We start from the raw sequence: 21323 nt of genomic DNA on the forward strand, positions 1-21323 counted from the left end.
AGCACTTTGGGAGACTGAGGCTAGTGGATCAATGAGGCCAGGAGTTCAAGACCAACGTAGCCAACATGGCTAAACCCTGTCTCTACTAAAAATACAAAAAATTAGCTGGGCATGGTGGTGCACGCCTGTAAACCCAGCTACTCAGGATGCTGAGGCATGAGAATCACTTGAACCTGGGAGGCAGTGGTTGCAGTGAGCTGAGATGATGCCATTGCACTCCAGCCTGGGCAACAGAGTGAAACCGTCTCCAAAAAAAAAAAAAACAAAAAATAAAATACAAAAGAGTTTGTAGATACAGACTCATACATTAATGAACCCTTGATTTATGACAAAATACAAAATAAATTGCAAGCTTCTCAATAAATTGACAATTAGAAATCCATGAGAAAATAAAAATCCTTACCTCACACCATAAACAGTCAATTATACATGTATTAAAGACCTAAATATGAAAGGTAAAACTATAAAAATTTAGAGAAAAAAATGGAATACCTTCATCATCATGTGATAATGCAAGATTTCTTTTTTTCCTGCTGTTTACCTGATCTTGGGGAAAGTTTTTTTTTTTTTTTTTTTTTTTTTTTTTTTTTTTTTTGGAGATGGAGTCTCACTCTGTCACCCAGGCTGGAGTGCAGTGGCACGATCTCGGCTCACCGTAACCTCCGCCTCCTGGGTTCAAGCGATTCTTCTGCCTCAGCCTCCTGAGTGGCTGGGATTACAGGCATGTGCCATCACACCCGGCTAATTTTTGTACTTTTAGTAGAGGTGGGGTTTCACCATGTTGGCCAGGCTGGTCTCAAACTCCTGGCCTCAGGTGATCCACCCTCCTTGGCCTCCCAAAGTGCTGGGATTACAGGCATGAGCCACTGTGCCCGGCCTGGAGAAAGACATTTTAGACAAGCTATTAAAAAAAAAAAAAAGCATTACTCTTAGAAGGCAAAAGTGAGAAAATGTAGCAATTTTCGAAGCAGTAAGCTGGACACCTCAGACTGGTGCCACCTGTGGGCTTTGTCTCCAATTAGTAACAATTAGTAACAGAGGACTTTTAGAAACACCAGCTTTTAGAAGTTTTTCTGTCAATTTGAAAATACAGATATATTGAGATATTTTGTAAAAGTCATTTTATTTTATTTGATTATTTTATATTTTTTAGACAAGGTCTCATTCTGTACTCCAGGCTGGAGTACAGTGATACGATCTCAGCTCACTGCAACATCCACCTCCCAGGTTCAAGTGATTCTCCTGCTTTAGCCTCCCAAGTAGCTGGGACTACAGGCACCTGCCAGCATGCCCGGCTAATTTTTGTATTTTTTTTTTTTTGTTAGTGAAGATGGGGTTTCACCATGTTGGCCAGGCTGGTCTCAAACTCTTGACTTCAAGTGATCCACCTGTTTTGGCCTCCCAAAGGGTTGGGATTACAGGCATGAGCCACCATGCCTGGCCCATTTTAATTTTTATTAATAACTTCATTGTGTTTTACAACATTATCAGTCTGCCACTGATGGAAATGAAAAATAAAACAAGACAAAACTGGTCCATAACAATAGGTAATTTGAAAAGCAGTGAAATAGACAACATTAAAATCAAGAAATACTAATGAAACAAAATGCAAATAGGAAAGGCATCTGCAGAACTTTAATTGCCAAGAGAATATAAGAATACATTCAAATAAATGAAGGAAAAGGGGTAAACAAATACACATTATGAAGATTTCTAAGGTTCAATTAACATGTGAGAGTTTAACTTCTCAATCATCAGGGAAATGGATATTACAACCACAACAAAACCACAAGTCATTGGATCGACAAACATTAAAAAGTCTCACAATCCTAAGTGTTGGGGAAGATGCTGACCATCAGAAGCACTGGGAAAAGCCCTTTAGAAAGCTCTCGAGCAGCATCCACTAATGCCAGATATCCCAGTGAGCAGCGACTCCAATCCCAGCAGAGAAACGCTCAGGCTCAATTCAAATGAGAGGCAGGCACATTCACAGCAGAGCCACCTGTGATGGCTGCACAGTGGAAGACAGCAAATGTCCACCTGCAGCAGGGTGGGTAAAGGGTAATGCATTCACTGCAGAAAGTCACCAGCAGTGTAGATCAGCCACTCCAGGCCCACTGGGATCTGAAGAACTTTGCAGGCACAGGCCCCCTATAAATCCAGTAATAACCTGGGGCCTGAGTGATTTTCATTCACAGAGCCACCCTCCTCTTGGGGATGAGACCCTGAGTGTTTTTTGCCCATAGAGTCATCCCCTTCTTGGTACTGAGAGGTCATGGTGGAGACTGAGGATCCCTCCAAGGGGTCTAGGGGTGGGAGCAGCTCTGTGAAGTGAGGGAATAACTGGTTGTCTGGCAAGAAGTCGGAGGCATCGGGGCTCTGAGGCCATAAGGGGGCTGGGGCTGGGAGTGATCCTGGGCCTGGGATTGGAGCTGGGACTGGGACTGAGCCTGAGCCTGGGCCTGGGCCTGGGCCTAAAATCGGGGCTAGGCCTGGAAGTGAGCCAGGGCTTCGCATCCGGCCAGGACTTATGATGGGACCTGGGCCTTGGAGTCTGCCTGGGCCTGGGATCTGGGCTGGGCTGGGAATCGGGCCTATGATTGGGCCTGGGCCTGAGATTGGGCCTGGGATTGGGCCTGGGATCGGGCCTGGGATCGGGCCTGAGATCGGGCCTGAGATTGGGCCTGGGATCGGGCCTGGGTTTGGGCCTGAGATTGGGCCTGGGATCGGGCCTGAGATTGGGCCTGGGATCGGGCCTGGGTTTGGGCCTGAGAATGGGCCTGAGATTGGGCCTGGGATCGGGGCTGGGCCTGAAATTGGGCCTGGGATTGGGCCACGGAATGGGCCTGGGATCTGGACTGGGCCTGAAATTGGGCCTGGGATTGGGGCTGGGATCGGGCTTGGGATCTGAGCTGGGCCTGAAATTGGGCCTGGGATTGGGCCTGGGATCTGAGCTGGGCCTGGAATTGGGCCTGGGATTGGGCCTGGGATCTGAGCTGGGCCTGGAATTGGGCCTGGAATTGGGCCAGGGAGTGGGCCTGGGATCTGGGCTGGGCCTAGGATTGGGTCAGGGAGTGGGCCTGGGACCTGAGCTGGGCCTGGGATTGGGGCAGGGATCGGGCCAGGGCCTGGACTCAGGGCAGCTGGGATGCCCTTCTGGGCTCTGCACCCAGGGCCACCCCAGGCCTGGTGGAGGCTGCAGATCGTGGGTTCCGCCGCTGGAAGGATTCCCGAGGGGCCCGGCTGAGGTGCGGAGGCAGCGGCTGCAGGGACTAGGGGCGCAGCGCGGGCTCCTCGGCCTCTCCGCCCAGGGACGCGCTGGGGCTGCTGCTGGAGCCGCCGCTCCCGAGCTAGTTTGGCGCGGCGATTCTTGAACCACACCTGGGGGGCAGAGGGGACAGGGAGAAGGTGTGAAGAAGGGGCTTGCGCGGCCCAGTGAGCCGTTTGGGGTCGGGGCCAGCCTCAAGCCTCTCCCTGTGCTCAACAGCCCCCCAGCCCCCACCCCACCAAAAGAGGGCCCCGGCTCCGAGGCCTGGAGAAGGGAGGGAAGAGGGAGGGAAAAGTAGGGGGAGGAGGGTGGCGTGGGATGGGAGGAGCGGGGTCTGCCACCCAGGTGCCCGGGGGGCCAGGGAGGGTTCGAGGGGAGGGACCGCGGGTTCTCACGGGTGCCTGAGGTCCGGGCACCGGGAGACCCCGTGGGGGACAGCCTGGGCCGATCATGTGGGCGAGTTTGGGCTAGCATAGAGTTGGAACAGGACTCAGGATGCAGCCCGGGTCTACACTGGCGGGACCCCTTGCGTGGCAGGGCGGGAGGTGGTCGGGCGGGCCAGGCCCCGGTGAGTGACAGCGGTGGGGAGGCTCCTTGGGGTGACTGGGGCGGGCGGGGTGGGGGTGGGGGTCAGACCTGCAGCTGTTGCTCCCTGAGGCTGAGCATCTCCGCCAGATTCAGTCGCTGGTCGTAGTTCGGGTACTGGTCCTTCTGAAAGTAAAATTCTAGCACTTTCTGCTGGCTTTCAGTGTAGACCGTGCGCTCCTGCCGCTGTCTCCTTGGAGGGTCCAGGGCCAGGGGAGGGCCTGGGGGCGGGGGGGAAACAGGTCACAGAAACCCCCAGGCAGCCCCCAGCCCCCCTAGGGACCCCGTCCCCTGCGCCAGGCCAGGAGCCCAGGCAGTGTGGGCTGGGGCGGCACCGCGGATAGCAGCCTGGTATCCAGACCAGACCTTGCTCCTCTCTGGGCCTCAGGGTCCACATCTAGGAAATGGGCGTGATAACAGCTCCTGGGAAGGCAGGCAGCGTAGGCGCCTCACCTCGGAGCAGACGAGGCTGCCTCAGGCCTGCTCAACCCTCCCCAGCTGCCCCGTCCCCTCCCATCCAAGGGTTATAGGGACCCTGACACTTGCAGGGGAGCCGCCACCTGCCCAGTCCTCTGCTCCACTCAACTGCATGGTTTAATTTCTTTCCTTCTTTCTTTTTCTTGGAGGGGATCTCGCTCTGTCACCCAGGCTGGAGTGCAGTGATGTAATCACGGCTCAAGGCAGCCTCCACTTCCTGGGCTCAAGGAACCCCCCGCCTTAATCTCCCGAGTAGCTGGGACCACAGGTGTGCACCACCACCCCTGGGTAATTTTTGTATTTTTGCTAAAGACGGGTCTCCACTATGTTGGCTCGGCTAGTTTCAGAGTCCTGGGCTCAAGTGATCCTCCCACCTTGGCCTCCCAAAGAGCTGGGATCACAGGCGTGAGACGCTACACCCAGCTGCATGATTTTTCATTTCCCAGACACCACTAAGTTCTCCCCCGTCTGCAGGACAGGAAGCCGCCCGCACAGGCCCAGCCCTTTTCTGGCTGCCCAGATTTGCACTCTGCAGCCTCAGCCACAGGATCAGCCCAGACCCCTCACACCTCTGTCCCCACTCACCTTGGAGATGACCAGGGTCTTGCATCCTGAGTCCTGATCTGTTCCCAAACACAAGTGTGTACTGACAAGGGCTTGGCTCTTAAATCACTTCTCTGCTGTGCCCACCCTGGCCCACCCTGCCGGGACCCTCCCTTTCCCACCCTGCCCTGCAGTCCCGCCCCCTGGAGGAGTTGAATGATGGATTAATCCTTCATCACTGATCAGGTACTGCCTGCCCAGCTGTGCTAGGAGCTGGAGAACCTCAGTGGACAACACAGCCTTGGTTTCACCCTCATGGGCCCTAGCCCAGGTGAGGTGGCATTCCATGCGGGTTTGGTTGGGGGAGTCAACATCGTGACCTGTGGTTGGGGTCCCCATCTCAGGAGAGGCACTGCCAGCCAGCCCCCAGGAGTCATCCTTGTTCCTTCCCAGGGCTGGGGCCCCGCGTGACCAATGCCAGTGAGTCTACCCACTCCTTCCGGCTCCTGGGCTGCCTGCCTTGTCCAGCCACCATCCCTCCTTCCTGGATGACCTTGCAACCTCCTCTTTGGTACCTCAAGGCCACTCTGGCCCCTACTCTCCATTCCAAAAATTGCTCCCTAGGTGCCTATAGGTGTAAGCAGAGCTTAGTACACATTGGCCCTGCTGATAATGGTTTGGTTTCTGTAGTGGATTTGCCTATGGGGTGAAGTTCTGATAGGCATTCACATAGACCTCTGTTGGTTTCTTCTGGAGAGTAAATGACCTCAGTGCTGGTTTATTCCAGTTTATATACGGGGCTCTTGTGCTGGGTTCACATGAGCCCAGCCTCTCCAAGCTGCATAGACCTGTATCAGGAGGGGGCACAGGTCTGATGGACGTGCCCATGGACCGCTGCTGGTCTGCCCTTGTGAGTGAATGAACCTACTGCTGATGATACAGGGGACCCATGACCTTGGTCTACAGAGATCGGATCCCTCAGAGATGCGTCTTCTCTGTCAGACACCTGGCTGTCCTCATTTCCCCATGGCAGGACCCACGTGGGTTCAGGGATTAGAGAGATTGACAAGGCTCATGGTGCAGGGAACTAGAAATGACTCATGCAATCAATTTCAAAATTCAATAAAACGTAGACATTGTTACCACGGGTCTGGCTCATTGTTTTCACCTGCTACTTAGAGTTCTATTGTAGAAAGCGGCATCCCCAGCAATGATTCCTCATCGCACACGTTGTCTGGCTTCATCTACAGGACATGCTGGGAACACAGTAGTGACCACAGAGATTTTGCACCATGGCTATTTATTTGGTCAATAAAGACATAAACAGATGAACAAGCTCACTGGTACTATTTTGTGAAAATAGACATTTAAATATAAGCAAGTTCACGGCAGCATGATTCACTATTGCCCAAAAGGAGAAAATGCTGAAAACATCGATCCACTGATGCATGGATAAATAAAATGCTGCATGGCCAGGCGCGGTGGCTCACGCCTGTAATCCCAGCACTTTGGGAGGCTGAGGCAGGCAGATCACCTGAGGTCAGGAGTTTAAGACCAGCCTGGCCAACATGGTGAAACCCTGTCTACTAAAAATACAAAAATTAGCTGGGCGTGGTGGCCAGCACCTGAATTTCAGCTACTTGGGAGGCTGAGGCAGGGGAATTGGTTGAACCCGGGAGGCGGAGGCTACAGGGAGTGGAGATTGTGCCACTGTACTCCAGCCTGGGCAACAGAGTGAGACTCCATCTCAAAATAAATAAAAGTGGCTGGGCACGGTGGCTCACGCCTGTAATCCCAGCACTTTGGGAGGCTGAGGTGGACGAATCACTTGAGGTCAGGAGTTTGAGGCCAGCTTGGTCGACATGGTGAAAACCCGTCTCTACTAAAAATACAAAAAATTAGCCAAGCATGATGGCGGGAGCCTGTAATCCCAGCTACTTGTTAGGCTGAGGTAGGAGAATCACTTGAACCCGGGAGGCAGAGGTTGCAGGGAGCTGAGATGGTGCCACTGAACTCCAGCCTGGGTGACAGAAGGAGACTCTGCCTCAAAAAACAAAACAACATCCCCCAAAAAACCCCACAAAAACTAGAAACCCAAAATGTCATATATTTACACAATGGGATATTACTCAACCATGAAAAGGAATAAAGCTCTGATACGTGCTACAACATGGATGAACCTTGCCAACATGATCCGAGTGAAAGATGCCAGACTCAAAAGCACATATACGATTCTATTTATACAAAGTGTCCAGAATAGGCAAATCCATAGAGACAGAAAGCAGATTAGTGGTTTCTACGGGTTGGGGAGAAGGGAAAATTGGGACCAACTGGGAATAGCTATGGAGATAGCTATTGGGGACGGTGAAAAATGTTCTAAAATTGACTGTAGTGATGGAGGCACAACTCTGCAAACAGACTAAAGACGATTTAATTTTTTTTTTTTGAGATGGCGTCTTGCCCTGTCACCGAGGCTGGAGTGCAGTAGTGGTGTGATCTCGGCTTGCTGCAACCTCCACCTCCCGGGTTCAAGTGATACTCCTGCCTCAGTCGCCCAAGTAGCTGGGATTACAGGCATGCACCACCACGCCCAGCTAATTTTTTGTATTTTTAGTAGAGAATGGGTTTCACCATGTTGGCCAGGCTGGTCTCGAATGCCTGACCTCAAGTGATCCACCCATCTCGGCCTCCCAAAGTGCTGGGATTACAGGTGTAAAACACCGCGCCCGGCCAAAACCATTTCATTTTGTACTTTATGATTATTCTTTTCTTTTTGTTTTGCCGTGTTGCCAAGTCTCGTCTCGAACTCCTGAGTTTAAACAACCAGCCCACCTTGCCTCCCAAAGTACTGATATTACAGGCATGAACCAGCGTGCCCGGCCTGAATTGTATACTTTATTTAATTAAATTTATTTATGTATTTGTTTTGAGACAGAGTCTCTGTTGCCCAGGCTGCAGTGCAGTGGATTGATCTCGGCTCTGCCTCCTGGGTTCAAGTGATTCTCATGCCTCAGCCTCCTGAGTAGCTGGGATTACAGGTGTGTGTTACCACACCCAGTAAAAAATTTTTTCTATTTTTAGTAGAGATGGGGTTTCACCATGTTAGCCAGGCTAGTCTCGAACTCCTGGCCTCAAGTAATTCGCTCTCCTTAGCTTCTCAAAGTGCTGGGATTACAGGCATGAACCATGGCACCCAGCCCTGAATTGTATACTTTAAGTGGGTACTTTTATATTACGTGGATGACATATCAATAAAAAATATAAATTAATGCAATACTCAGCATATTGCCCTGTGGATTGGCCAAGATCAAAGAGATGGATCAAGTGTAGACCCAGAGAATGTGGTTTTCTCTTGCCATTGATGAAGTGTAGGTTGGTAAAATATTTTTGGAGATTTTTTTTTTGAAATTGACTCTGTGACATCTATTAAAGGATGAAATGTGTATAGTACCCTTTGACTCAATGATTGATTTTTTTTGAGACAGGGTCTTGCTCTGTTGCCCAGACTGGAGTGCAGTGGAGTCAATCGAAACTCACTGCAACCTCGAACTCTGGGGTTTAAGCGATCCTGCAACCTCAGCCTCCTGAGTAGGTGGGACTACAGGCAAGTACCACCATGTCCGGGTAATTTTCTTATTTTATTTTATTTTCTTTATTTGTTTTGAGATGGAATTTCACTCTTGTTGCCCAGGCTGGAGTGCAATGGCGCGATCTCAGCTCACTGCAACCTCCGCCTCCCAGGTTCAAGCAATTCTCCTGCCTCAGCCTCCTGAGTAGCTGGGATTACAGGCACCCACCATCATGTCTGGCTAATTTTTGTATTTTTAGTAGAGACGGGGTTTCACTGTGTTGTCCAGGCTGGTCTTGAACTCCTGACCTCAGGTGATCCACCCGCCTCGGCCTCCCAAAGTTCTGGGATTACAGGTGTGAGCCACCACGCCTGGCCAATTTTCTTATTTAATTTATTTATTTATTGAGACAGAGTCTCGATCTGTCACCCAGACTAAAGTGCAGTGGCTCTGCACTTTAATGCAGATATCGGCTCACTGCAACCTCTGCCTCCTGGGTTCAAGTGATTCTCCTGCCTTCCGAGTAGCTGGGACTACAGGCGCCTGCCACCACATCTGGCTAATTTTTAAATTTTTATTTAATTTTTATTTTATTTTTAGTAGAGATGGGGTTTCACCATGTTGGCCAGGCTGGTCTTGAACTCCTGACCTCAAGTGATCCGCGCACCTTGGCCTCCCAAAATGCTGGGATTACAGGTGTGAGCCACCGTGCCTGGCCTCAATGTTTTATTGTAAGAGACTTATCCTGGGAAAATACTTGCTCCGCTGTGAATAAGCGCAGATATCAGTGTTCAGTGTAACATTTCTTTGAAATATCAACTGAGTTAATTGGATTAATTCACGCCCACAAATTAGATGATTAATTTGTGGCAGCCTCAGACTATGGAATGCTAATGAAAGTTTAAGAAAGGGATGAAGTGGTAACCAATTAGTAAGAAATGATGATTTTTAATGTATTTGTTGTTTTGTTTGCCTGGTGGATGTCTGCTTGCTGTTTGCTGAAATAAATGTGTCTTGAACACAGAGACTTTGCTGGGCTTTTTTTTTCCCTCCCAAATCCCCATGTCTGTAATAGGAAAAGCTCAAAGGTGCTGAGTAATAATGTACTAAATGATTGAGTTTGTGTTTTCCATATCAAATGCTGTCTCAGTCACATTGTTTATTTTGAAGAATGTACACATTTAATAAGCACATATAAAAAATATATATTATACATATACATGTTCTTTTTTCTTTTCTTTTTTTTTGGAGACAGGGTCTCTCTCTATCACCCAGGCTGCGTTGCAGTGTCATGATCTCGGCTCACTGCAACCTCTCCCTCCTTGGCTCAAGCCATTCTCCCACCTCAGCCTCCCAAGTAGCTGAGAGGACAGGGGCATGCGCCACCACATCTGGCTAATTTTTGTATTTTTTGTAGAGACGGGGTTTTGCCATGTTGCCCAGGCTGATCTTTAACTCCTGACCTCAAGTGATCCATCCATGTGGGCCTCCCAAAGTGCTGAGATTACAGGTGTGAGCACAATATATTTGAATGAACAATAAATAACAACAAAGATAAAAACTCCTGCAAAAGTAATTACCCAGAGATGACGCGGAATGTCTATTTTCTCTATTTCCTGCTGTTTATAATTATTATTTTTTAATGGACAACCTGGAAAACAAGAAGCATTTCTGGCCTTGAATGCCACCCTAGGACTCGTCAACACCCTGCCCACAGAAGTCCCCATGCCTTTTCTCGTCCTGATGTGTCTTCAGGGTTGGATGGAATTTCTGGAGATTCCTCCTGGGGCTCCCCAGGCAATGGCCAAATTCCTACAGTCAGGTGGATGGAGGGAGGTCTTCTGAAGCCTGGGGCAAAAGTGATGTAAGTGGGAATGAAGTCGGTGGAAAAGTGTGAAGAAGGGATTATGAAATCCATTCTTGGCCAGGCGCAATGACTCACACCTGTAATCCCAGCACTTTGGGAGGCCGAGGTGGGCGGATCACCTGAGGTCAGGAGTTCAAGATCAGCCTGGCCAACATGGCGAAACCCTGTCTCTACTAGAAATACAAAAATGAGCTGGGTGTGGTGGAGGGCGCCTGTAATGCCAGCTACTTGGGAGGCTGAGTTAGGAGAATCACTTGAACCCTGGAGGCAGAGGTTGCAGTGAGCTGAGATTGTGCCACTGCACTCCAGCCCCGGCGACAGAGTGAGACTCCATCTCAAAAAAAAAAAAACAACACCATTCTTATTTGATTCCTTCAGAACAGAAACAGAAACAATAGCTCTCTCCTTATCCATCAATTTTTTTTTTTTTTTTTTTTTGAGACAGAGTCTTGCTCTGTCAACCAGGCTGGAGTGCAGTGGCCAGATCTTGGCTCACTGCAACCTCTGCCTCTCAGGTTCAAACCCTTCTCCTGCCTCAGCCTCCTGAGTAGCTGGGATTACAGGTGCCCACCACCACGCCCGGCTAATTTTTGTATTTTCAGTAGAGACAGCATTTCACCATATTGGCCAGACTGGTCTTGAACTCCTGACCCTGTGGTCTGCCCGCCTCAGCCTCCCAAAGTGCTGGGATTACAGGCGCGTCCAGCCTTCCATCAATTCTTCAATCTCCTCTTTTACCCTATGCCTGTGGGCTCTGATGGGGTTGACCTCTTGGTGGGGTTGACTCATCTTTGCTCCTGCCCCCAAGAGGCCCACAGATACCTCCCCATCCTCTGCATTGTGAGGGTATCTCTTGGTGCAGGGGGAGGGGGTTCAGGAGGGGCACATGGGCAACAAGGAGTTGTTTGGGCTTTGAAGACAATATTGGGGCAGATCAGAGTGGGGGTGACAAAGGCATGAGGTTGGCCTTTGCTTTCTAGAATCTTGTTGTTCAATGTCTTTCTGACATTGGGGTTCCTCTCGGTGTCTGGACATTCATTCTTGAAACACTGTCCTTGCTCTCTGTTTTTTTATTTTAATTTTATTTTTTGAGACAGGATCTCTCTCTGTCACCCAGGCTGGACCGCAGTGGAGTGATCTCGGGTCACTGCAACTTCTGCCTCCCGGGTTCAAGGGATTCTTCTTCCTCAGCCTCCAGAGTAGCTGGGATTACAGGCGCCCGCCACCATGCTTGGCTAATTTTTGTGTTTTTAGTAGAGACAGGGTTTCACCATGTTGGCCAGGATGGTCTCAAACTCCTGACCTCAGGTGGTCAGCCCTCCTCAGCCTCCCACAGTGCTAAAATTACAGGTGTGAGCCACCGCACCTGGCCGGGCCTGAGTTTAATTTGAATGAATCAACAACATATATTCAATAAGGTGTCTTTAAACCGAAACACGCATGAACCAGGGTGAGGTACTGATCGATTGATGACAATAGTGTGAGCAGAGCCTTGTGGGACCCCAAATCTGTATTTCCCCTGGGAGCAGTGGTTCCTTATTGGCTGAGACCATGTTCATGGCAACTTTTTTTTTTTTTTTTTTTGAGACAGCATCTCACTCTGTTGCCCCGGCTAGAGTACAGTGGCGCGATCTCGGCTCACTGCAACCTCCGCCTCCCGGGTTCAAGGGATTCTCCTGCCTCAGCCTCCTGAGTAGCTGGGACTACAGGCACGCGCCACCACGCCCAGCTAATTTTTGTATTTATAGTAGAGATGGGGTTTCACCATATTGGCCAGGCTGGTCTCGAACTCCTGACCTCGTGATCCGCCCTCCTCAGCCTCCCACAGTGCTAAAATTACAGGTGTTAGCCACTGCACCTGGCCGGCCCTGAGTTTAATTTGAATGAATCAACAACATATATTCAATAAGGTGTCTTTAAACCGAAACGCGCATGAACCAGGGTGAGGTATTGATCGATTGATGACAATAGTGTGAGCAGAGCCTTGTGGGACCCCAAATCTGTATTTCCCCTGGGAGCAGTGGTTCCTTATTGGCTGAGACCATGTTCATGGCAACTTTTTTTTTTTTTTTTTTTTGAGACAGCGTCTCACTCTGTTGCCCCGGCTAGAGTACAGTGGCGCGATCTCGGCTCACTGCAACCTCCGCCTCCCGGGTTCAAGCGATTCTCCTGCCTCAGCCTCCTGAGTAGCTGGGACTACAGGCACGCGCCACCACGCCCAGCTAATTTTTGTATTTATAGTAGAGATGGGGTTTCACCATATTGGCCAGGCTGGTCTCGAACTCCTGACCTCGTGATCCGCCCACCTCAGCCTCCCAAAGTGCTGGGATTACAGGCGTGAGCCACCGCGCCCGGCTAATGGCAACTTCACAGAACATAACAAGTAAGAATGAGGAGAACTGCCTGTATTTATTTATTTTTAATTTATTTTATATATATTTTTTGAGACGGAGTTTCGCTCTTGTTGCCCAGGCTGGAGTGCAATGGTGCAATCTCAGCTCCCTGCAACCTCTGCCTCCTGGGCTCAAGCAATTCTCCTGCCCCCGCCTCCCAAGTAGCTGGGATTACAGGCACCTGCCACCACGCCCGGCTAATTTTGTATTTTTAGTAGAGATGGAGTTTCTCCATGTTGGTCAGGCTGGTCTTGAACTCCTGACCTCAGGTGATCCACCCACCTCGGCCTCCCAATGTGCTGGGATTACAGGAGTGAGCCACCCGCGCCCGGCCTGAGAACTGTCTGTATTTATTAAGTGCTCAGTACATTCAAGGGACTGATCTAGGCACCTCCAGAGAGTTAACGGGTGCAGTCCTTGTTCTCAGGGAACTCGTTGTCCAGGTGGGGGAAGGCAGGCGTTACTCAAAGAATCACAGAATAGGCTGGGCGCTATGGCTCATGCCTGTAATCCCAGCACCCTGGGAGGCTGAGGTGGATTGCTTGAGGCCAGGAGTTCGAGACCAGCCTGGGCAACATAGCGAGACCTTGTCTCTCTTAAAAAATATAAAAAAATGGCCAGCCATGGTGGCTCATGCCTGTAATCCCAGCACTTTGGGAGACCGAGTCAGGAGGATCAATTGAGGTGAGGGGTTCGAGACTGGCCTGGCCAATATGGTGAAACTCTGTCTCTACTAAAAGTACAAAAAATTAGTCGGGCATGGTGGTGTGTGCCTGTAGTCCCAGCTACTTGGGAGGCTGAGGCAGGAGAATCGCTTGAACCCAGGAGGGGAGGTTGCAGTAAGCCAAGATCACACTGAGACAGAAATTAAAAGAGAGAAACAGAATAAAGCAAAGGTTAAGTGAGAAACACTGCACTTCATCCTGGGCCACAGAGTGAGACTCCATCTCAAAAAAACCCCCCAAAACCAAAAACTAAACAAAAAAAGCCTGGGCCTGGTGGCTCACGCCTGTAATCCTAGCGCTTTGGGAGGCCGAGGCGGGTGGATCACTTGAGGTCAGGAGTTCAAGACCAGTCTGGCCAACATGGTGAAACCCTGTCTGTACTAAAAATACGAAAAATTAGCCAGGTATGGTGGCACGCGCCTGTAATCCTAGCTACTCAGGAGGTTGAAGCAGGAGAATCGCTTGAACCCAGGAGGTGGAGGTTACAGTGAGACGAGCTGACACCACTGCACTCCAGCCTGGGCGACAGAGTGAGACTGTGTCTCAAAAATAAATAAATAAATAAATAATAATAAATAAAACAACCCCCCCCCCCGCCAAAATTAGCCAGGCGGAGTGGCGTGCTTCTGTAGTCCCAGCTACTTGGGAGGCTGAGGTGGGAGGATCGCTGGAGTCTGGGAGGTTGAGGCTGCAATGAGCAGTGATTCCCCAACCTGCACTCCAGCCTGGGCAACAGGGTGAGACCCTGTCTCAACAAACAAACAAACAAACAAACAACAAACAAAACTCCCCAAAAGCCCACGACCCCCCCAAAACACACAAAAAACAAAAGGCCACATGCCAAGAATTAATAAGTAACTCTGGATGAGGGAATCAGGTCCTTGTAGAGAGGGGAGTTGTTCCAGAATTGCAGGTGGAGGCACTAGGCACTCCGGTGACCGTGGCGGCGAGAGCCAAGCTGGGAAGACACTTTCCAGGCGCGGGGAACAAGATCTCTCAGCCTCCAGGTGCCCTCTCTGCCCCTTGGCGTCCCCCCACCCTGCCCCTCTGTCTCCCCCTTTCTCTGTTCCTCAGTTTCCCCTCCTCGTTGTCCCTTGTGGGGTCCCAGTGTGTGAGTTGCTTTGTGTCTACCCCCTTCCAGGGTCTGACAAGCAGAAGGAGTTTTCATTATATCCTGGAAGTCTGTCCCCCAACCCCCAAATCGGATCTAATTCTGCTCTGCTGAGGCTGGCCTGGCCTGGCCTAAGAGGATTGGAACATTTGCTAAATGGGACTAGGACAGGGTCAGAGAGGCATCGCTGGGGAGACCCAGGGGCCAGGACGGCCACCAGGGGGCGGCAGAGGACGAGGGAGATCAGAAGACAGAGGGGACAGAGAAGGGCGGGGTGGGGGCGGGGTGGGGGCGGGGTGGGGGTGGGGGTGGGGTGGGGAGAGGCAGGGAGTGGACACAGGCATATTCCCTGGCTGTTTAGGGAACCACATTTAAGGGGTTAGAAGGGTGCCAACATTGCTGATTTTTTTTTTTTTTTTTTTTTTTTTGAGACAGAGTCCTGCTCTGTCAGCCAGGCTGGAGTGCAGTGGTGTGATCTCGGCTGACTGAAACCTCTGCCTCCTGGGTTCAAAGGATTCTCCTGTCTCAGCCTCCCAATAGCTGGGAATACAGGCAACCACCACCATGCAGAGCATATTTTCGTATTTCAGTAGAGGCGGGGTTTCACCGTGTTGGCCAGGCTGTTCTCGAACTCCTGAACTTAAGTGATCTGTTCACCTCGGCCTCCCAAAGTGCTGGGATTACAGGTGTGAGCCACAGTGCCCAGTCAACATTGTTGATTTTTAAGGTTTATTATGCGCTGTGGCTCACGCCTGTAATCCCAGCACTTTGGGAAGCTAAGGCAGGAGGATCGTTTGAGCCCAGGAGCTTGAGACCAGCCTAGGCAACATAGCAAGACCCTGTCTTAAAAAATAAGAATAAAGTTTATCATTAACCTCCACCCTGACTTTCTACTCGCTCTCCCCTCTCTGTTCCTTTAGGGATAATGGGGGCCTGGAGAGTGGGAAGGGGAGTGCAAGCATGGGGGTCTGGAGGTGTCTGATCAACACCCTCAGAGATGACCTGAGGTTTCCAGAGCTGGGAATGTTTTGGAAAGGTCTGAACTGCAAGGAATCTTTGCAGAGTCCTGGGGTCTACCTCTGATGTGAAGCATCTTGCATTTTGGAGCTGTCCAAGTAAAACATGAAAAATAATTTGATACAGAATTAAAAATACATTTTTGTTTTTTCTGAGACTGAGTTTTGCTCTTGTCGCCCAGGCTGGAGTGCAATGGTGTGATCTTGGCTCACTGCAACCTCTGCCTCCTGGATTCAAGCAATTCTCCTGCCTCAGCCTCCCAAGTAGCTGGGATTACAGGCATGTGCCACCACACCTGGCTAATTTTGTATTTTTAGCAGAGAGGGAGTTTCACTATGTTGGCCAGGCTGGTCTTGAACTCCTGACCACAAGTGATCTGCCCGTCTCGGCCTCTCAAAGTGCTGGGATTACAGGCGTGAGTCATTGTGCCTAGCTCAATAAATAGATAAATAATATATATATATATATATATATATATATATATATATACATTTTTTTTTTTTGAGACAGTCTTGCTATGTTGCCTAGGCTGGAGTGCGTGGTGTGAGTTCGGCTCACTGCAACCTCCGCCTCCCGGGTTCAAGCGATTGTCCTGCCTCAGCCTCCTGAGTAGTTGGGATTACAGGCGTGCAACACCATGCCCGGCTAAGTTTTGTAGTTTTAGTAGAGATGGGTTTTTACCATGTTGGTCAGGCTGGTCTCGAACTCCTGACCTCGTGATCCACCCACCTTGGCCTCCCAAAGTGCTGGGATTACAGGCATGAGCCACCGCACCTGGTTCAAAATATACTTTAAGTAAAATTCAAAATCTTCAAAAGTATTTTTAAAATTCCACACTTTTAATTTCTACTTCATGCCAGGCCCAGTGGCTCATGCCTGTAATCCCAGCACTTTGGGAGGCCCAGGCAGGAGGATCACTTGAGATCAGGAGGTTGAGACCAGCCTGGGCAACATAGTGAGACCCCTGTCTCTACAAAAAAAAAAAAAAAAAGGCAGGTGTGGTGGTGTGCACCTGTAGTTCCAGCTACTCAGGAGGCTGAGATGAGAGGATCATTTGAGCCCAGGAGGTTGAGGCTTCAGTGAGCCGAGATCACGTCACTGCACTTCAGCCTGGGCAACAGAGCAAGACCCTGTCTCAAAAAAAAAATGTAAAAAGAAATAATTTCCAATATAGTAAGTAGCAATAGATATATAGTCAATATCAACAAAAGCTCTTTGAGCCTTCGGTTACTTTAAATTTCAAGAGCTGGAGAGGACCCTGGAGTGTTTCTCTGGGACTTGGGACAAGTCTTATTTAGACTCTGGGTCATGTGTAGCGGGGTAGTTGAGGGCACGGTTTTGAGAGGCAAACATGGCTGACCCAAATATTGTTTTTCTGTTTATTTATTTATATTTATATATATATTTTTGAGACAGGATCTTGCTCTGTTGCCCAGGCTGGCATGCAGTGGTGTGATGAGTCTCGGCTCACTGCATCCTCCGCCTCCCGGGTTCAAGCGATTCTCATGCCTCAGCCTCCTGAGTAGCTGGGATTATAGGCGCGCACCACCATACGGCTAATTTTTTGTATTTTTAGTAGAGACGGGTTTTTGCCATGTGGGCCACGCTGGTCTCGAACTCCTGAGCTCAAGCGATCCTCCCACTGGCTTCCCAAAGTGCTGGGATTACAGGTGTGAACCATTGTGCCTGGCCTTCTTTTTAATTTTTTAAAATTATATTTTTTTGGCCTCCTTCCCCTCCTAATATATTTTATTTTGTAGAGATAGGGTCTCACTATGTTGCCCAGGCCGGCCTCAGTCTCTAATCCATAGCCTCAAATGATCCTCCTGCCTTGGCCTCCCAAACCCCTGGGAGTTTTTTTTTTTTTTTTTGAGATGGAGTCTCGCACCGTCGCCCAGGCTGGAGTGCAGTGGCACAATCTCGGCTCACTGCAAGCTCCGCCTCCCAGGTTCATGCCGTTCTCCTGCCTCAGCCTCCCGAGTAGCTGGGACTACAGGCGCCCGCCACCACGCCCGGCTATTTTTTGTGTTTTTTAGTAGAGATGGGGTTTCACCATGTTAGCCAGGATGGTCTTGATCTCCTGACCTCGTGATCCACCCGCCTTGGCCTCCCAAAGTGCTGGGATTACAGGCGTGAGCCACCACGCCCAGCCCACTGTGAGCTTTTCTTTTGCATTTCCCTGATGATCAATGAATGTGAGCCCAGTTTTATACACTGGTGGATTATTTGCTATTCTCACTTTTGAAATGCCTGTATAAGTCTTCTGCAACCTGGTTGAATATCAGGCACTGATGTTTTATGATCTCAAATGGTGGAACAAGGGAGATCAGTGTCCTTGCCCTGGGGATCAGCCTGGGAGGCCCAAGGCTGGTTCTCAGAGCTGTGGAGTTTGGCACCCACTGGGTCCCAGGTTCCCACCTGAGCAGTTGTTCTTACAGGTAAGGCCTGAATGCTCACAGCCACCTGGTGGTGCAGACACACGGATAACTCCATTCTACAGGCAGGGAGACTGAGCCTGGGAAGGAGGGAGGTGCCCACAGGTCCCAGCTTCTCACACACTGCATGCACCACAGACCTTGGGAACAAGATCTCAGGGAACAATAACTCCATGGAAACTTCCTCCCAGGCGGCTTCTGGTATCATCCCCACTTTACAGAGGAGGAAACTGAGGCTGAGAGAAGTGTAGTCTCCAGTTCTGTCTCGCACGTCAGCGGCAGAGCCAGAGCTGGGCCAGCACCTGCCCCGGAGCCGGTGCCCTCCTGATCACCAGGCGATATGGCCTCTTAGGATGCTCGCCACAGCCCCACGGAGCTCAGAGGTCCCTTTCTCAGAGGAGGAAACTGAGGCTGAGAGAGGTTTCGTCAATTCCCGAGGTCACACAGGTGATGAGTGGAAGAACCAGGGGTAGAATTTAAATCTCTTTGGTCTCCTAGCCCCACTGTTCACCTTCAAGTCTGCCTGGGATTCCTAGAAGATGGATGAGGTCAGCTTCCTCCCCTGCTCCCATGGGATTCCCAGGGCTCATTGTGACAGCTTGTCACTGTATCCACTTTGCAGAGGAGGAAACTGAGGCCCAGGAGCCCACATGAAGGGTCCAAGGCCACGCAGTGAGAAAACAACAGGATTTAAACCCAAACTCATGTGGCTCCATGCCAGCTCTTGGCAAGACCCTCCCGACTCAGCCGTGTTCAGGGCCCTCCCTTGTTGGCCCTGCCAGCCTCTCTCTGCCGCATCCGTAGGCTCCTCTGTCCAGTGAGGACAAGGAGCTGAGTGGATGCACCCACTACCAGTCATGGGACCTGGTAGAAGCAGGGATTCATGGCACAGTTAGAGCCTGAATGAATTAACTCAGGAACAATATGATCCCTGAAGCATCCAGAGATTCAAACACTAGTGGGCAGCCCCACAGTCTGACCTCACAGTGCTGCAATCACAGACCCTTGGTCCTTTTGGGAAAACATCACACCACTTCTCTGTGCCAGTGTCTCTACCTGGTTCTGCCCCACCATCCATCCATCCATCCATCCACCCATCCATCACCCATCCATCCATCCATCCATCCATCCATCCATCACCCATCCATCCATCCATCCATCATCCATCCATCACCCATCCATCCCTCCATCCATCCATCCATCCCTCCATCCATCCATCCATCCATCCATTTCTTTCACATTTATTGAACACACACTTACTGCTGTGTGTCTGGGACAGTCCTAGGTACTGGGAATACAGCTGAGAACAAGACAGACAGGGCCCCATCCTCCTGACAAGGGCAGACAAGAAAGAAGATGTCAGTAAGAGTTTTGCAAAAGATTAAATAGGATGAATGTGTTAGGGAGCTAAGGGGGTGCAGGTATGAGGAGCACCCCCCATCCTGCAGTAGAGCCTGGAGTGAAACTCATCAACAACCTGATCCAAGGATCCTCCAGTGTTCCATACATCTTCAGACTGTCCCCAGAATTTAACCCCACTTTTTTTTGTTTATTATACTTTAAGTTCTAGGGTACATGTGCACAACGTGCAGGTTTGTTACATATGGATACATGTGCCATGTTGGTTTGCTGCACCCATTAACTCATCATTTACATTAGGTATTTCTCCTAATGCTATTCCTCCCCCTGCCCCCCACCCCACAACAGGCCCCTGTGTGTGATGTTCCCCACCCTGTGTCCAAGTGTTCTCATTGTTCAATTCTCACCTATGAGCGAGAGCATGCGGTGTTTGGTTTTCTGTCCTTGTGATAGTTTGCTCAGAATGATGGTTTCCAGCTTCATCCATGTCCCTGCAAAGGACATGAACTCATCCTTTTTTATGGCTGCATAGTATTCCATGGTGTATATGTGCCACATTTTCTTAATCCTTAACCCCACTTTTTCCAGCTGCAATCATGTGCATTACAATAAGTCTCAAAGTCAGGTAGCGTAAGTTCTCCAACTCGTTTTATTTTTCCAAGACTGCTTTGATTATTCTAGATCATTTATATTTCCATAGCAACTTCAGAATCAGTTTGACAATCAATTTCTACAGAAAAATCCTGACGAGATTTTGATTGGGATTGCAGTAAATCTAAGGATTAGTTTGAGAAGAATTGACCTCTTAATAACATTGAGTCTTCTAAACCATGAACATGGTATAGTTCACTATTGACTTGAGTCTCCTTTAATTTCTTCCAGCAGTGCTTTATATTGTTTCAGTAGGATAATGATCTGAAAGAAGAGATGACAGGACTTATGGATGGATTGGATGCGAGTGGTGAGGAGAAAGGGGTTAGGGGCCAGGCTGAGTGCCCAGATTTCTGCCTGAGCCACTGGGTGGAGATGAGAAGGAAAGCAAGTTGCCTCAGAAGACCTAGCTCAGAGAAGAAGTGCTTGGATTTGATTTCAGCTTAATTGATCCCAGGGCCAGGTGCAGGACCAGCTGAAACCCACCTCTCTGTACCCCCACCCCTGGAAGGACTCTGGATCCAGGAGCCAACCAGTACCCAGATTCCCCAGGGCAGGTGATTTAAGAGTTGCTGACACCTTCTCTGTCCAGCTGGAAGTTATTTTCTCCTCCCTCTCCCTGTACAGCTGACCTTCCTTCCCTGCTGCAGGGCCAGGGGGTCTGTTCCAGGACTGGATTCTCCCATCAGGAGCCTCTGGACTGGTCGCCGAGGGTCAGACGGCCCCTCCCTCTCTTGCTGTCACCCCTGGCTCTTCAAGCTAATGAGACCTGTCCTGATTCCTCAGCCAGGCCTGTAGCCTTAATCTCTCCTAGCAGGGGGTTTGGGGGAGGGAGGAGGAGAAAGAAAGGGCCCCTTATGGCTGAGACACAATGACCCAGCCGCAAGGAGGGATTACCGGGCGGGTGTGTGTGTGTGTGTGTGTGCGCTTGCGTGCGTGTTTGAGTGCACGGGGAAGTGAAACAGACCCGTGTGGGACCCAGGAGCTCAGGGACATATTAATATCTAGCGAGACAGACGAGAGGAGAGAGACACAAAGAGGGCCAGAGACCAGGAAAATCAGAAATACAGAGCAACAGAGGTACCAAGACAGGGAGAAGGACAGAAATGAAAGGAAATCCTTCCAGCTACTCGGGAGGCTGAGGCAGGAGAATTGCTTGAACCGGGGAGGTGGAGGTTGCAGGGAGCCGAGATGGTGCTAGTGCACTCCAGCCTGGGTGACAGAGCAAGACTCTGTCTCCAAACAAAAACAAAACAAAACAAAAATGAAGGGCAATCCAGGGAGAGGGGAAGCAAGAATCAGAGAGAGAGAGAGAGACAGGGA

At 50.1% G+C, this 21323-nt stretch overlaps 1 protein-coding gene across 1 annotated transcript; it reads right to left on the reverse strand.

The window, feature by feature from the left end:
• Window positions 1-2074: 2074 nt before the first annotated feature.
• Window positions 2075-19906, reverse strand: TPRX1 (tetrapeptide repeat homeobox 1). The gene is made up of 4 exons (XM_054673633.2): window positions 19757-19906; window positions 19251-19321; window positions 3905-4074; window positions 2075-3381 (listed from the first exon to the last, which is right to left on the reverse strand). Exons 1-4 carry the CDS (start codon window positions 19834-19836, stop codon window positions 2152-2154), a joined length of 1551 nt encoding a protein of 516 aa, XP_054529608.1. The 5' UTR covers window positions 19837-19906; the 3' UTR covers window positions 2075-2151.
• Between the last annotated feature and the right edge of the window lie 1417 nt (window positions 19907-21323).

This window comes from Pan troglodytes, chromosome 20 (assembly GCF_028858775.2).
Source record: "Pan troglodytes isolate AG18354 chromosome 20, NHGRI_mPanTro3-v2.0_pri, whole genome shotgun sequence".
In the NCBI taxonomy this organism is placed as follows: Eukaryota; Metazoa; Chordata; class Mammalia; order Primates; family Hominidae; genus Pan; species Pan troglodytes.